Below are 16700 nucleotides of genomic sequence, written 5' to 3' on the forward strand. Positions count from 1 at the left end.
CGGAGGAGAGGTTTTTGTAACCAGGGCTGTCCTACTTTTCAAAAGCATCTAATCGAATTTTGGCCCTCATTCACCTCAATGTCACATTTTTTTTGAATAGCTGCCAAGGAGGACAATTACCCTGTTTACTATCCTCTTGGAAACATCTCAACAATGCTGTCGGCCACTCCGTTAGCTTCCTTGATGTGATTATCAATAGAGATTCAGTGACACAGATGGAGGCACCTTTGAATCCGCGCCCGTCTCCACATGTGATTGCCACCATACCCTTTCTTCATTTGATATTGTGTTTGCCCGCCGTAATTGATTTTTGCCCAAAGGAACATTATTGCCAAGGCCGTGAAAGGTCAAGTGACGCACGCTGACTCTTCTGTGTGCAAGAAGAAGACAGACAGCACTCAGACACCCTGCTATGTTTGCCATTGAGGGAGAAGGTGACCTTATTTCATACATCCAGAGCATAATGTGTCTAGCTGCATGTGGCTGAGCAAACACAGGACCCTTCCTGCATACAGCCGGTCTACGTCTTCAAAAACAGACGCTGTGGATATCATTTAATATTAGTATTTGGGATTCGGGTACTATATTCAGTCGGTCTGTAGCGTGGCAAAGGCACCTCATCTCCTTGTGCAAATGTTGTGGGAAGTTTTCAAAGGCTTGCGAGCTTTAGAGAAAGGGGAACAGAGCAGCCTTTGATCTGTTCTGCTGTCTGCGGTGAAGACGTACGGGCCCTGCAATGGCACTACACCCAGCACTCCCTCCAGTCACCCTGCACCCACTCTCATCCCCACAACTCTCCCTGTCTAGGAACAATGAACACAAAGGGCTTAGGGTGCTATAGTGACATGAGATCTATCCTTCCACTGGCAGGCCCCCAGAGCCCCCGTTCCCCTGTAAATCACCTGCCTAACAATGAGCCTCAGTTCACTCCCTCCCCTCTTTTATCTCCCCCTGTCTTCCTCCCACACTGCACCATCAGATACCCATAAACACACTAATTACCTTGTTGTGAAAGTGCTTCCTTTGTTTGTTTTTGTGAACCTCATTGGTCCCACACCCTCCCACACCATTTATTCTTACATTGCAGTTTCATAAATAGTCATTTCTACTTCTCAGCATATTTTTGCTTTCACTGCTATATTCGGGCGTGAAAGAGACCGAGAGGTCAGGAGTTCTACTCAGACTGGACTGTCCAACAGTCGGAGATGATGGTTCAGTTCTGTTCTTTGTGGCGTGTTCAAAGAGCATAAATTAATAATGCAGTTACAATCCCAAGTTGGACATCGTGCCTTCTGTGTTATCTTTTATTAGCCCGCTACAACATTAGGGCTATAGTTGAAGGCGATGGCCCATAAATCACATTGCTAACTGCTCAAAGTGGGTGGGGGGCTCAATGCATAAGTCAAGACAGGGATTTCTACTCAAAGGTAGGCTGTACATATTCTTCTGCTTCAGACCGAAGGATTAAAGGAGGCTTCTGTACTGTAAGCTATTTTTTATCCCTTTGGGGAAACTCAGACCGGAATCCTTCTCATCCCTGATGCTGTTGGACTTAATGCCTGTCCTGTTGCACCTCCCCGACACTTGATCACAGCCCATTAAACCATTATGCTGACTAAAAGCAGTAAGAGGTACATCAGGAAAGTGCTTCCTTTTTCTCAAACAGTTGGGCTACATATCTTTGCCATTGTCTCTAAAGGTTTTGGATGCCTCCTCAGAATATTCCTGTTCTATCTTAGAAAGATTGCTGGGCTTGACCATAGAGTTCAGTGGCTAAATTATGCACCATGTGTTAAAAATAAAGTCCTTCTCCTTCACAAGACCCTGGTGCCACCTGAGGAATTTGACCTCACCATTCCGATTGTCCGGCAGGATAGCCAAACAATTGTGACCCCGTTCACCTGAGAAAAGTGATTGAAAACAGTGTTGGAATTTCATGATTAGGCCGATGTGTTGGTCAAAGTCTAGTCTCACGAGTTCAACAAACCGGTGTGACATCTGCACTAGATGAGCTGCAAGTATGTAAACAAGGGTCCAGATAGGCAAGAGAAGGTAAATTTTGGGGCTTTAAAGGACAGTTTTGTTTACGATCCAAGTCGATTTTAAGCTTGTGTTTCACATAGACCACGTCCGTGTTGATTTTGTACATAAAAACATGTCCGTGGCAGGAATAAGCACAATAAAAATGTATCCTATTGCAAAGCTAATTTCTCTAGAGTAGAACATCTAACGTGCTGATTCATATTTATGTGTTGACAGGGTGAGGAAACCAGTCGACACATTTAGAATTCAAAGCTAACTCTGTTTCCTGAAGTGAGCCTAAAGTCTCAGCCGTCCCGCCAACAGGACTAACTCTTGTTATCTTCAAGCTCCAGTAAATGTTCCCTGTTCCACCTGTGTGCGTCTGAGCTTTATCAGCATGCGAATACTTCAAGTGTGTCTGCAGCAGCCGAGGACCACAGCTGGCGTCGCCCCACCTTCTATCTTTTCCATCAGAAGCCGTGCAGCGTGCGCTGAAGGACGGCGCTACATATATTTGCTGTGGTGTTCCACACGCTGCACGGATGGGCGGACTACGAACACAAATCACAGAAACTGCACACCTCTGCTGTTTGTTTCACAGAATTACACTGGGAAATCATGTAAATGTCGCGGAGGTTAGGCTGTGGCACCTTTTATTACCACATTTCAGGAGAAAGTGGAGATTGCCGTGGCAGCCGGTTGTACAGCAGCGTGTAAATACAGCAGAGTTTGTGTGTCTTCTCCAAGCCAGCCACTTGGAACCTGAATGCAAAATATTTTTCATTTATATTAAGAATGTTTGAGGTTTAGCGATCTTTAGATTAATTACTATTTCACTGGCCGCTGACGTTGTTTCCAAGCAACATGACAGAAAAGAGATGATCAATGTCAGATGCAAAAGCTAGAAAAGCAGCCAAGGAGATGTGAATCGAGCCAGAATGTAAATATACCCGGAAACCTCTACAGAGACATTACACTTTGCTTTCTAACCCACCCATCTGTCAAAAATCTAAAGGATAATAAATTAAGAACCACTGAACAGCCGCTCCGTTTTGGATCCGATGGCTACGTTCAGCCGCATTGATCACTGGTTGTGATTCCATTTCCCAATCACTGACTCAGTCAGGGAAAGTTGGATCATTGGTCTGGAAAAAAGAGAGAAATGCATGCTTTTGATGTGAACTGATGTCATTTAAACAGAGCTTTAGTTCCTTAAATGGAGGAAAAACTGCCTCCTGCGAGACAAAAGCCCCCGATAGATTAGAGCCTAATCTGTGCATCGCTGAGTCGGGTTTATGGAGGACAATTAAACACAACAGTAAAAGTCAAATGAGGTTTGGTTTGCAAACTGTGCCATTGTTCCAATACATTCTGGGCTTAGAATTCTGTTACTATTACCTCACTTTGTCTTGTTTTTCTGTGCAGCTGACAGCCCAGATGCAGATTTTAACACAAGCTGCTTCTTCTGAGGTCGTAGCACACCCTTATGCTGCATATATGATCCATATAGATTCATTTGCCTTTGACATATTATCAGTAAAGAGAATCACCTTTCATGCGAGTGGTCACTCTTTGTGGGCCTTCTAATGGACTTGGCTGATCCTTTAAACCTGGATACCTAAAATAGACATGGGGAAAACACACATGTGCACATTTAGAAAGAAAATTGAGATTAATATGCTGCTCTTGAACGCTCCAACGAGCTCTTAATGGATTTTTTTTAACAGAGTTATGAGACCCGCTGCACAAATGGCTTAAATGGAATGTGACTGCGCATCACACGAGATAAAGGAACACACCACATTTGAAGTTTGAAGACTTTTTTTTTCTGCTGCCGCCTGGCTGAATTTGTAATGGCATTGTTGAAAGTAAGTAGATGTAAGTGCAGCGGTGCGTGTCAGGCCAGGTCTTTCATTAAGAACAAATGGAGCAGTAACGCTCAGGGAGATGAAATACCAAGCTCGAGGAATGCAAAACCTCCGCCGTTTCCCCTCCGTTTGGGATTTCTCCTTTCTCTGTTTTGCCTTTTTTTATTTGTTCAGACAACTCTCAGAAGTTTCCCTCAGTTAGGCTGCCATCGACATTATTAGATTAACATTCCTTCGCAGTGTTGGTCACGGTCATCGATATTTAAATGTGAATTCTCTCACGTTAGTCCCATCCCTCTCTTATATCAAGTTCAGTGGGAGGAATGGAACAAAGAGGTGAAAAGGAGCTCTCTCTCTCTGTGTGTGTGTATGTGTGCGTGTGTGTGTGTGCATTGTGTAAAAATTGTGGAGTATCGGGTGCACGGGGGCAACTTTTGTTTTCCCGTGCGAGCCCCCCTCCTCACTCTCCTCTTTTTCCTCGTCAGGCTCTGTCTGTGCTAAAAGGGGGAGGGGGCTGATAGCTTGACAGACAGACGCAGCTGGAGTGCATAGTGGGAGCTGGTCCCACCCCAGTAAGATGCCAGACATGGACCCAGTGAGGGGGACAGAAAGGAGGAGAGTGAGACCGAGGACTGCTGCTCCTCCAGCTCCTGCTGCCTGTCGCCTCCTCTCTGTTAACACCTCCTCTTCCCCCCTTTTCTCTCAGACCCCCTGTTTTTTGTTCTCTCTGTTACTTACTTTTTCCCCCCACTGAGTTCAGTTCGGCTCTGTTCCAGGCCCTCCTGTTTGTGTCAGCTCAGACTATGGTGGGGCGGTGGCCCCAGTTGCCCTCCAATTTCCCCCCATTCTCCATATACATCAGCATAGATGCATACAGCATTTCACAGCAAAGCCCAAATCAGACCTTTGTCATTCTTGACTGACACAGCTAAAATTACATGGGATGTAGAGAGCTTTTATTTCCAAAATAAAAGCATTGCAATTCCCGCAATAACCAACATTTTTCTTGTAATGACTTCTGGAATTGAGTATCTGAGCATCATCACTTTGTTCAGTTACGCAGCATTTTTCAATAGTTATATTAATTAATGTTTTTAATACAATTTACACAGTGTGACAATATTTTATTTTAAAAATATAGCTTTGGACATAGTTTTTCCAGGAAGGTTCCCTTTCATACAGGTCATTGGAGTCAATTGAAGGTTAAGAAGCCTCTAAGATAAGAGCCAAAACTGTTCCAGTGTCCTTCCACAGTCCTGTTGACTCTCCTCTGGATGAATTATTGCCATGATTGTTGATAATGAATTTTAATCTCTGTGTCTTCGTGTTTCATTAAGCTCATTGACTTTCATTAGATTTGACTTGGCTTCAGTGATTGCTTGACTTGATGCAGATAATTTCTTAAACATGCACGGAACGGACAGTCACAGAGTAGGGGACATGAGTGGATAACATTTTGTGCCACAGTCCTGATCTTGTTCAAAGCATTGACCTTGCCCATGTTTGTTATAACGTTCTAACTTTGGTATATAGCAGTGAAGAAAAGTGACCTGTGCAGGGGTTAAACAGAGGCCTCCAGGCCCTCAACATAGAGTTTAGGTAAAAATTCAAAAGCCTACTGTCCATCCATAATCGTGCCCCTTGCCTCTATCTATCAGATGTTCTCCATACTTCTACCCTATACCGCTCCCTCAGATCCTCCACCTCAGTGTGCCGCTCGCCCACCTTCAAACCATCGGGGAGGTGAGCTGTCAGCCGCTTTGATCCCCAACTCTGGAAAGCTCCTCCACCAGACATTCGTAACATCGGCTCCTTCCCTCTGTTCACATACCGATCATTGCTTTTAGTAGGAGGCTGTAAAAAGTTACGCGACTCGACGGAAGTGCCGCGCTTTTATTCTGAAAGCAGCCGCTCGGCACTTCCTGCTGTCAGTGGTTAGAGTGTCGGACTTGACGCGGTGAGCAGCGGATGAGTGGCTGCGTCTGCCGCTGCCGCTGCGCTCTGTGGAGAGAAAACTCAGCGTAAATAGACCAGGACGACGTGAGGAGACGCGAGGAGGAGAGGAGGGAAGGGAGAACTTTTCCGAGCGGAGGAAACCGTTGTCAGATATTTCTCCCGGAGATTTTTTTTTTTTTTTTTAAAGATCTATATTTTGGGGATAAAAGGGGGAAATTTGGAGCATGCCTGCCGAAGTGAAACAGGTCAGTCTGCCGGTCTTTTCTCCCTTCTCACATCTTCATCTCCAGCCCTCTCCACTTTCTGGCCGCCTTTGTTTGAATTTTGTTGAATATCCCTCATTCTAATGCTTGGGCAACATTAATACGACATGCATCGATGCCCTTCACCAGGATGACGCGCGCGCGCGTGTGTGTACGGAATCTGTGCATATGTGAAATCTCGGTGCACATGTGTATTTTGAACATGCGCGTGTATTTGCTGCATGACTCAAAATACAGGACTGTTCAGCACCACTCAGGACCCGGACACATGTTTAGCGCTGCTCCTGCGTGTGTGCGTGTGCACATGCGTGGGTGTGTGTAAGTGTGTGTGTAGGTGTGTTGAGTTGCCATAAAGCAGCTGTGACTTATGAGCTCCCTGACACTTTGATGGGCTCGGACATGTTAGTAGTGCCTATAGGATGACTGCTCTGTGATCAAGAGACAAGCAGACAAGTATTGAAAGTTTGTCCCTGATCATCGCCTGGAAGGAGCCCAGGCTGGATTTATAGCCTGTGGATCCTGGTGCCAATTGTGTGTGTGAGACATGGCATTAAAGCCTTTGTCTCTCACTTGCACAGATACTGCTGGAATGTGCTTTTGTTAACTCTTGGGTCGGTGTGGGTGCCTGCGTACTGGGGCATGATGTGCATACATTATTGGAAGTGTCCACTGTGTTTGAAGTGCATCCATTCACATCCTACACCTTTAAAAAATGCCCCCCCCCCTCCCCATCCCCGCCAGCAGACGGGAATAAAAGACACCCTAAAAGAAAGTGGTTTGGGCATCTGACTGAATAAGGTCGACTTCTCTTCTGGGCTTGCAGGGGCGGAGTCAACCCCCCCCCCCCCACACACACGGAATCCTGTCAGCCGTCCACCTTGTCGTCCCGTTAACCAAGATTGATATGCGACCATTTAAACAGCTGATGGATCAGAGGCCCGTCTAACGTGGCTTTGGTGGAATTCCTTTCCTGAATGATAGGGATGGGTCCATAACCTGAGAGGTGTCCTCTTCAGATGCATCCCTAAAAGGCTGAGAGAAGTGCGGGATGCCCCCCGGCATCCACGACCCCCCGAGGGGTGGAGATGACCGGCGTTCTTGAGGGCAGGCGGCGTGGTGGCCTGACCTTTTCATCTCAGCTGGACATTCCTCAGCACGGGAGCACCTGCTGGCGCAGAACTGGGAGCGACACATGTGTTGCTGTCACACCTCGGCCCAAAAGGGACCCATTTAGGTGTCCATGTTGGCAGCCGTAGTTTAAGTACACGCTGACAAGAGTTGTACTAAAACAAAAGAAATCATTTTATGGGCAGCGTTGCTCCGCTCATTTCTCCTTTCTTTAAGAAAGTGCTTTTATTGTGAAAATTGGGGAATTCCATATGTCTTTCCGTCAGTGAAACCTAGAAGAACAGATTTGTCTATGGAGAAGAGAAAATGTTATTTATATTATAGCAGGCGTCTCCTCGCTGAGGTCCATCAAAAATAAAACACATCTTTGTAAGTCGGAAGGAGCCATTTGCAGAGTGAGAACGCTTTAACAGCGATTCAGTCAAAAACCCACGGAGAATTCCATCCCAGCGCCTCCGCTTTTCCCCAACGTTGTTAGATTTCTCGTCCAAATCAAGAAATCCTGGACTGACGTCTCCGACGGGCCTCTGTGCCTTCTTTTCCTCCTCTATTGTGACTGCTGGAGATGTTGGGAATCAATAATTGAAGAGCTCGAGGAGGAGCGCCGCTGCCCAGAGAGCCGAGGTCAGGCTGGAATAATACCAGTGACCGGAAACATATGAACGGTCAATAGCTGTGGAGGGTACTGGGAGGGGGGTCGGTGGGGGGAGTCCAGGGCGAGCGGCTCCGATCAGATGGTGCTGACTGGTAATACCAGATGGGCTTCCTGTCAGACAGCCTGGCCATACATACACGCATACGTGCATGTTTCCCATACCTCCCCCCCGGCCCCTCGGGCTGCATGACCAGCGACACTTCGACATGTTGCAGCGCCCACCATCCTGCCGCCATCGATCCCGGAGTCCTCCCGCGTCTGCTCCTGGAGTGGATCAACCCAACCTGAACTTATTCCTAATACTTTTATTGTTATGAGGGATCAGAAATATTAAAGACTGCCACAAAATTTTAGGAGGATCATGCGCAATCAGCGCCTATTATAAATAGAGCGAGATCAGTCAAAACCAATCCGAGAGTTTGTAACTCTTAAATGTTACAGGATTTTAAAAATGCTTCGTTAGGTGATTTGTGAAAATTTTACCACAGCTTTCCTTTGATGTCTCGCGGTTCCAATTAATTTAATCAGTTTTATAACTGAGTGATTTGTCACCATTTTAAACCAACCAGTCCCCGCAAATCATCCAGTTTTAATATTAGTAGAATTCATTTTTGTGATCAACGATTTGTAATGAACGCACAGATAAAGGAGTGTGCCAAAAATGACAGAGTTATCAGTAATCTGGCTAAAAAGAGAGATCAAAAGAGTTTATTTAGTGATAACAGCTTACTTCTACCTGAAAAATAACATGCCTTCATCAAAGAGAATAAAAAAGATTGAAAAATTGATTTCACTCCTTAGATGCTGCTTAGAATTTCTCATCATGCTAAATTTTGTCATTTTGAAAAAAAATCAAAGCATTACACACAAGTGCGTGCAAACATTGCACAGTATTATATGAAGTGCATTTTATTGAACACAATGACAGCCGGTGGTGCCAGGTCAGAGGGTCGGACCCTTGGAATCTCAGAACTATTTTGGTGTTGCGCTCTTGAACGTAACTATAGTTGTGCAACATAGACGTCTGATAACTGGTCGCCGCTGCTCCCCCCTGACAGCTTGGCCGACGCTTCCATCCACTCGCTCTCCTGCTATCTGGCAGCTGGCGAGGGCCATATTGCCCTCTTATCTGTCATCACGTAGGTGATGGAAATAATGCTCATACAAGGCGAGCGGCTGTAATTTGAAAGGCTGGATGGGGCTGTAAGCAGGAGGGGTGCAAACGGAAACATAATGAGGCGGCGGCTCGTCATCGGGCTGCAGCTCTGTCACAACATACCTGAAGAGGGTCGAGCATCGCTGTGGTCGCAGCAGAGCGCAGGGGGGCCCCCAGTAAAAGTGTGCGTTTGTCTGTTTTGTGCGCATTTATTGAAAAATATGACACTTTTCCCTGGTGTTCATTTTGCTCAGGGAACTTCCAATAAGTTGGTAATGACGACTTGGCCGATTGAGTTTTTACTGTTGCCAAATAAATCTTCCAGAGGGGGAGGGTGTAAACAGTGTTAGTCAGCACAGCCACACACACACACACACACACACACACACAGACTACACACTCTGGAGGCTACCGGGGAACATCAATTGGATCCCCAGCTTATTTAGTCAGTGTTTGTCTGTAGGCTACAGACAGTGTAGTCCTGTTTATGGGAGAGGGCTGCATGGCTTCCCCGACTCTCTCTCCAATAAACACCTTTATATCTGCAGTGCTGGAAGATAGCAACAAGAGCCGTGTTTTCGATGGAGCAGATAAAAAAGCCATCTGCCCCGGAGAAACGAGGGGCGGCTCGATTGCAACGCAGCAGTGACCAGAAAAGGATCGTTCTTTACCCACTAAATCAAGCTCTCCTCGTGGGCACATGGAGGCTGATTTCATCCCAACGAAAAATATTTATATATTCATTTCTTGTCCTACTGCTATGGCGCCATTACATAACAGCAACAGTTTTGTCATTACACAACACGATCTAATTTAAAGGATGCTAATGTGTTTTCCTCGGAGGAACCTCTCGTCGGCAAGGATGTGACCACGTCACCTTTGGCTGAAATAAAAGTGGTTTTTGCCATTTCCATCACGCTTGTTGCAGCATATGCAGATTTCCCAGGGCCCGCATTGTGTTAGCATGTGTTAGCATATGTCAACGGCTTTCCCGCAGTGACTGTGGTTAAATTTGGAGATGTGACAGGTCGTTAAGAAGCACTCGGTCAGCTTTAAAGCCGGTGATTGATGATACTTTAGTTAATGGTGCCATGGGCGGCAAATTCTCATTTTCCAGCGTCTACATCATAGGGGAGCGGTTGGCTGGATGAGTGTCTATAACTTCAGCTGTGGGGCTGAATTTGATGCTTATCGGCAAACAGTCTTGAATAAGGAAGGACTTTTAAATACTTTAGATGTGCTTGAGAAGCCGATTTCTACTGAGCACACATACATTGACTTAAAATGTTGGTATCCAGCAGGAATTTCCAGGGTTTTTTTCTCATCAGTGGTCCTGATTCTTGTTACATTCCGTTTCAAATGGTTATGGTGAATTCTCTTTAAGTAAAAGTTGAACTTATGTTGTTAGGACAAACTTCTTCCTCCTTTTCACACTTATCATCCTGAAACATGGAGGTTGCTTCCATGACGCGCGTTTCTCCATGATGTAAACACTTCTGCAGCCCAGACCCTCCGCGGAAGAGGCGTCTGGGCCCTTGTTTAAGGAGCTGGGATTTCTTTAACAGCTACGTATGGTTCAAATAGGCTCCTCCCCCTCCGTCCTGCAGCTGGGGACCTCTTAGAGAGGCCCTGAGGGGGAAGGTCAAAGTCCTCATAAAGCTTCCTTCGAGCAGAAACAGGGGAACAAATGCCTCCTCCCTGCTTCTTTATTTCTTTAAAACCATCCACATTGTGCTAGCAGGATATGCAGCACAGCCACTGGAGCTGGGGGAGCGAGAAATGCTGCGTGCTTAGTCTGGAACCTTCTTCGAAAGGGATTAGCCGACTTCCTGCTCCCGAACCAGCCAGTGGAAGTAGTGGGGATGCTGGGAAGAGCGTCGATCCTCCACCATCAGGCCATCTGTCTCCACGCTGCCTTTTAGATTAATGATTACGCCTGATGGCTCTTCAGCAGGGCCCCGACATGTGGCAGCACGAGCAGATCTCCAGATCTCACATGTAAAAACTGCAGCACAAAAAAATCAATGAAGTGCAGAGCAGCTTTTTGTAACGGAAGCCCCCAGCTTTGGTGCGCAGCAGCATGTTCAAAATGAATCCAGTAAATCCACACGTATAATATACGCATATACACTTACTCTGTCAAATGTTGCCAAATTTTAGGCTGCGAAGTAGAGACTTGCTGTCTGAAGGACACGCCATCTGCTTACTTTAATGCAACACAATAGTTAGCCGAGTTTTCTGTGTGTGATTGTTTGAGCTCTTACTGTCCCCTTCATCCGAGAGAAAACCCCAGTATGTTTCTAACTATAGCAGGTCCATGTTGTGCTCAGTCAGCTCATTCCTGGAGCCTGTGGGGAGTTTGATGGAAAGGGCACCGGTCTGTTGGCGGTTGAAGTGCCCTGATGAGGTCCGGTACTTCATTAGAATTCAGCTCTGTACCCTGCAACATACAATAGTGGCTGTTATTGCTAATGGCTAGGGGCTAGGGAGAAAAATCAAAGATGACTGGGGAGGAAAGAGTGAGAGGGAAAGTCCAAACCACAGTAAGATTGCTGGCCTAGGGGCCACAGTGGCCCCTGCTGCACACAGCCTCAGCCGTAGTGACTCTGGCTCACAACCTTGTGCGCAAACATTATGTTAACCAGCAACAAGAGTTCAGCCAAACCGCCAACCGAACCTTGTAAAATGGGATTGATAAACAGGTTCTTGGCAGTGTCCGAGCTTCTGATTCTCCATGCAGACAGCCATTTGTATCGCTGAACGCTCTGCACAAGAGGGGCATCCAGACCCTGGGCTGCCTGTCATCTTCATTTACTACATGAGACGGCAAAGCTTTGTCCCGCACATGCTCAGCCTGTTCCCAGAAGAGCCGCTGCTCCACAATGGGGTGATGCGCCTCCTCTCACATTCCACAGGGCTCCATTGAGCCATCTAATGAACCTTTACTGTGCACACTGGCTGCCGGGATGCCACCAAAAAGCCCCCCCCCCCCCCGTCACAGCTCCACGTATTTAGATTGGAATGTGTCATAGGCTGTGAAGTGGAGCGCGGCGCATGTCCGACCGGTGCCAGCCAGGTCCGAGGATGTGGCGGGACAAGTGCCAACCATACGTGGAAGGTGCTGTACTTAACACCCTGCGATGGGATGGCGAGTCATTCCTTGTTCTTTCCAGCTGCCTCCATCCTGACACTCCAGAAACCTTCAGTTTGGTTGTAGCAGCTTACGTTTTATCTGATGCCAATCAAAATAAGTCACGTGCACAATCATCTGCTTACCATTTGAGGCACTAAAGGAACGAACCATTCTCATAAAGATATCCTTTGTGTCTAAAATGAACCGAGTCGTAACTAGTTGCCCTCTACACACCTGTCGGGGGCTGTGTTCGTAGCCATTCTCAGTGCTCCTGAAAACCCAGTGCTGAAGAATCCTTGGATATATTTATTTGACTGGACCTTTGGCTTCATTCACAAAGGTATTCGTTTCACTGCGGCTGCTCTGATCAGTTGCTATTGGTTACCAAGCTGCTTTCTTGGACGATTAGCAGGTCTCAGTTTGATTCCCTCAGTTGGTCAGCAGCTGTGTTGAGGAATGTTATTATTTCTTCTTTATCTCCGCGTATTCTTGATGTGCGGAAAAGAGCACGCTAAACCCCGCGACGTCGTCAGTTAAGCAAGTTAAGCAAACACGGGCTGTTGACACAGACCTCCTTCAGTTCCCGAATTCTTTCCATCATATTCTAGTACAGTCAAGAGAGGTTTAATCCAATAAAACCCACTCTCAGCTCTTTTGTGCACTGTCTCTCTTGAATTTGGCTGAGTGGATGTGTGCGGGGCTGGACCGGAGGGGGGTCCTCTGAAGGAGTGGCCAGCTGCAGCCTCTGAGTGTTTTTGGGGGTCACGCAGCAGTTACATTCCAGAATCCAACGCATTCATTCCTTCAGACTACACTCCATTTCCACTGTATTCAATCTGTCAGTCCTTGAAAAACAATGATTTCCCTGGAATTTTTGTGCTAACAGCAGCTGCTGGTGTGAAGAACCAACCGTTAGACTCAACCGATCCCTCCTCAAGTGCCAGTGCAACATACTGAGCAGGTTGTGGCGTTACTTATTATCCTGATATACCCAACAGTTTTGAAGCTGCACAGCAACGGTTGTGGGTCCTGCGTTACTCTAGCGAGGACTTGCAGGACATCCTGTCCTCAGTAGGAGGACACAGAGACCCTAGATATCCTGAGCTGCTGGTGGGTCTCCTCCCCTCCCAGGAAGATATCTTATATGCATGCTCACCTGATGCCTGATGCTAACCCTCCCCTCGCTGAACTCCTCGTTCCTTCTCTCTGTGGCTAAAAACTCAATTCATTTGATAGGTTTGCTATTGTAAAGCTGTGTTTCAGCTGCGGTTTAATCCTGACATGCTCATTAAAAACATTTCAGCCCTCAGTACTTCATTACTGTTGTATTTTTTCTTTTACAGTTAAACCAATGATGAATATGCAAATATGTTCATGTTCTGCTCTATTAGTTCTGACAAATTGCCTACATTCTCCAAAGTATCCCGAATTATTCCAGCCAGTCACTCTGAAAGGAAGTCACCGCAGCGGGGACGCAGAGTTGGACGCCAGATCTTTGGGACGGCCTTCAAGGCAAAGCGCTTGTGTCCCCTGCCACATAGTGCGGTGGAAATAACGGTGGGCACGTGCACAGAGAGCGAGCTGCAATTACAGGCCTACGTCCACGGTTCGCAATCTGAGGCTCGCAGGCAGCGGGACTGGCACCGTGTCCCCCGCCGTCTGACCCAGCATCCCTGAAGCCACAAGCTGCTGCTGTTGTCTCACAAACCTCCTGTATTCTTTGTCCAACATGCAGCAGCAACATAATTAACATTCCCTTTTAGCAAGGCTCTGTTTCTTCTGCTCTGCCACCGCCCGTCATGGTTTGAATCCCGTTCCTTCTTCAGTGTCCAGATATCCAAACTTTGGCTATTTGTTGCTCTCTGAAGTTTCTTTTGGAGGCAGTCGCATTCTACTTGCCCTCCTTTGTGGTTGGGTGAATGCAGAGGTGCGCCGTGCTGCAGAGAAATGTGGCTTTCTGTCCCTTTACTGAAGACAACCTCTCCAGAGAGCGGCTGAATTGTGCTACCAGTACCACGGTGCGGTTCTGAAGCTCCTGGAGCATTTGAGGGGGGGGAAATGAACATCAGGAGACTTCTGTCGTTTCCAGCTTCGCACATTTACGTAAAGAGAGGAGCTAAAGCAGTAGTAGATAGTTGGACATGATCAATTATCGGGTTCTCTGCTTTTCATTGGCGTGAGAATGTTCAGGAAAGGTGTGCGTGAGCTTGTTTCATAACCCACAAACACACTCTCAGTCACTCTAAGCTTTTTTTCTTCTTCACTTAGCTGCATCGGTTGTTGCTTCCGTCAGTCTTTTCTGTTTTCTCACTTCTTCTTCGCGGCTACAGCGAGCTGGGCGGCTGTAATGGTGCAACCACTTTGGTTCAGTGACAGCCCTCAGCAGGCTGTGACCCGGATAAATGAGATCTCATTCACGTCGCGTTCGGGTCCATTTGATGTAAAACGGCTCCAGCTGAGACGTCTTTCAACATTAATGCTTTTTTCCTCGTTTGTCTCCTGGCTAGTGTTGTGAAGAGGTTTGATGGAATCTGACAGCCACGCACTGTTCCACAGGCAACTCTTTCCCATTTAGACAGCATAATTGAAGCTTGGTGTGCAGAGAATCCGTGTTGATATTGCCGCATTCTTAATGGGCAGGAGCTTATTTTATTGATGTCGTTACAATTGCTGCTGCTAAGACAGTGCCGTAAACACTCCATCACACCCGCAGATCCTCGCCGACGCCACTGAGCGCTCACACAGTTAACAGGTCCTCGGCGGATCGGGTCAGGTTTTTTCCCGTGAAACCCGTAGCTCATTCCTCGGATTCACTGAAGACTGACTCATGAATGCTCTAGTCTTTCACAGGCTGACTCACTGTGTGTTGTCCCACAAGAATATAGAGGTGAATCCAGGAATTGGCTCACTGGTGGCTCCCAGTGAGTCATGATCCATGTGGGGGGGCTTTGTTTTCTATTCTTCTTAAACCTGCTTTGCAGTCTTGGACAAGCCGATGAAAAGGAGATTTAAGCATCCATGTCCAAAATGAGAATTATGTCGCGACACGCTGCTGGCCTTCTCGGTGCCCCGCTTTGTTGCTTGTGCTTTATTTTGGCTCCGGAGCTGCTGGCAGGGTTGACGGACCTCTAATAGCGAGAGATACGAGCACCTTGTCACCATATGGAGCCCGGAATTCCATGGAATTGCTTTGTAATCTCTGCAGTATGTTTGGTATTTAACGCTGTTGATTTTCAGGCAAAAATAGCCGTCAGTTCACCTTGTGGCTTCTATTCTGGCACACGGCTCGGAAGTGGCATCGCCCCTGTAGCGTTCTCGTGTTTGGAACACGTACAACAGCACATAGGGAATGCAGCACGCATGTGTTAATGAGAAAGTCCAGTTTGAAAACCCTTTTTATCCAGTGTAATTGTTGCATAGTTGCAACCACCATGGATTCAGGCTCTGGAAAGATTTTTTTGTTAAGCTAGAGCGGAGAATTTTTCTGGTCTGTGACCTTGGTTGATAGCGGTATTCTCAATGCCTGCTATACGAGTTTGTTGACTTCAACGCTGTCTCTTTCTCACGCCACCCAAGGTCTTCATCAGCTTTACTTTGGCTGTTGTCATGGTTCCTGACAGGATTTCAGGTTGAATGATGCAGAATGATGACGCGTTTATGGATTATTGGATTATTGCTGGTTTCAAACAGATGGAATTTTACATTATTTGTAATAAATGTAAGATTATTATTGAGTTTGTTTGAATTAATTCATTATGAAAATTCACTTAATTCTTTCAGTGATAATATCCTTCAGTCTGGCAGAGGTATGCACCAGCCAGGCTGTTCTCTCTCTGATATTTATCGTTTGTCATTGTTATTGTCGTTGGTGCCAGTTGTTCTGTAGATATTGTGGACAAATATGTTTTTGCTTGGTTGGTTCAAAGTCTTTTTAATACCTTCCTTGTAGAATATGTCTAAACTGTTTTAATCATAGCTGATGAATGATGATCATAATTTCTGCATGATGTCTAATTTTTGATGGTTTTATTTTTTGAGATGCTGCGGTTGCTTCAGGATCTGATAAATTGAGTTCAGCGTGAACACTTTCTTTTCTAATGTGACACATTAAATCATTTGAAATTCCTCTTTCTGTCCCCGACTGCTGATCTGGAACGAGTTTTGATACATTCTGCATTTTTGGCCGAGGACTTCAGACATCATCTTTCTTTGCTATTGCTTTTAGATTTTATCACAGGCCAAAAAAAAAGCTGTTTTGTTTGGTTTACGACATCGCACAGTTGTTTCTTGAGGCTGCTAGATTAATGGGTATTGGTCTTTGGAATCTGTTCCACTGTTTTCTTCCTCATTGGGCCATTTACTGAGGCCACAGTGAGCTGGAAAACTAATATTTCATATGAAATATCGACCATGACTGGGCCATTATAGCCAGGAGTTGATCTACTGAAATATAAGTATAATTTCTGAAGAATATCTTCTGGTTAAAGAAAAAAGTTTGGGTTTTTTATTAGGTCATGTC

The 16700-nt window shown here is 46.2% G+C and overlaps 1 protein-coding gene across 12 annotated transcripts in view; it reads left to right on the forward strand.

Annotated features, from left to right (window-relative positions):
* arvcfb (ARVCF delta catenin family member b) overlaps positions 1-16700 on the forward strand; it is a 132843-nt gene that overhangs the window by 54585 nt on the left and 61558 nt on the right. The window contains exon 1 of one of the 12 annotated variants that reach the window (XM_029830347.1): positions 5827-6091. The exons of the other annotated variants lie outside the window; for them this stretch is intronic. Within the exon in view, the coding sequence (XP_029686207.1) occupies positions 6071-6091 (21 nt within the window). The 5' untranslated portion in view covers positions 5827-6070. Of the gene's footprint in view, positions 1-5826; positions 6092-16700 lie in introns of those variants that run through there. 12 annotated transcript variants of the gene reach the window in all.

Source organism: Takifugu rubripes, chromosome 21 (assembly GCF_901000725.2).
Source record: "Takifugu rubripes chromosome 21, fTakRub1.2, whole genome shotgun sequence".
Lineage (NCBI taxonomy): Eukaryota > Metazoa > Chordata > Actinopteri > Tetraodontiformes > Tetraodontidae > Takifugu > Takifugu rubripes.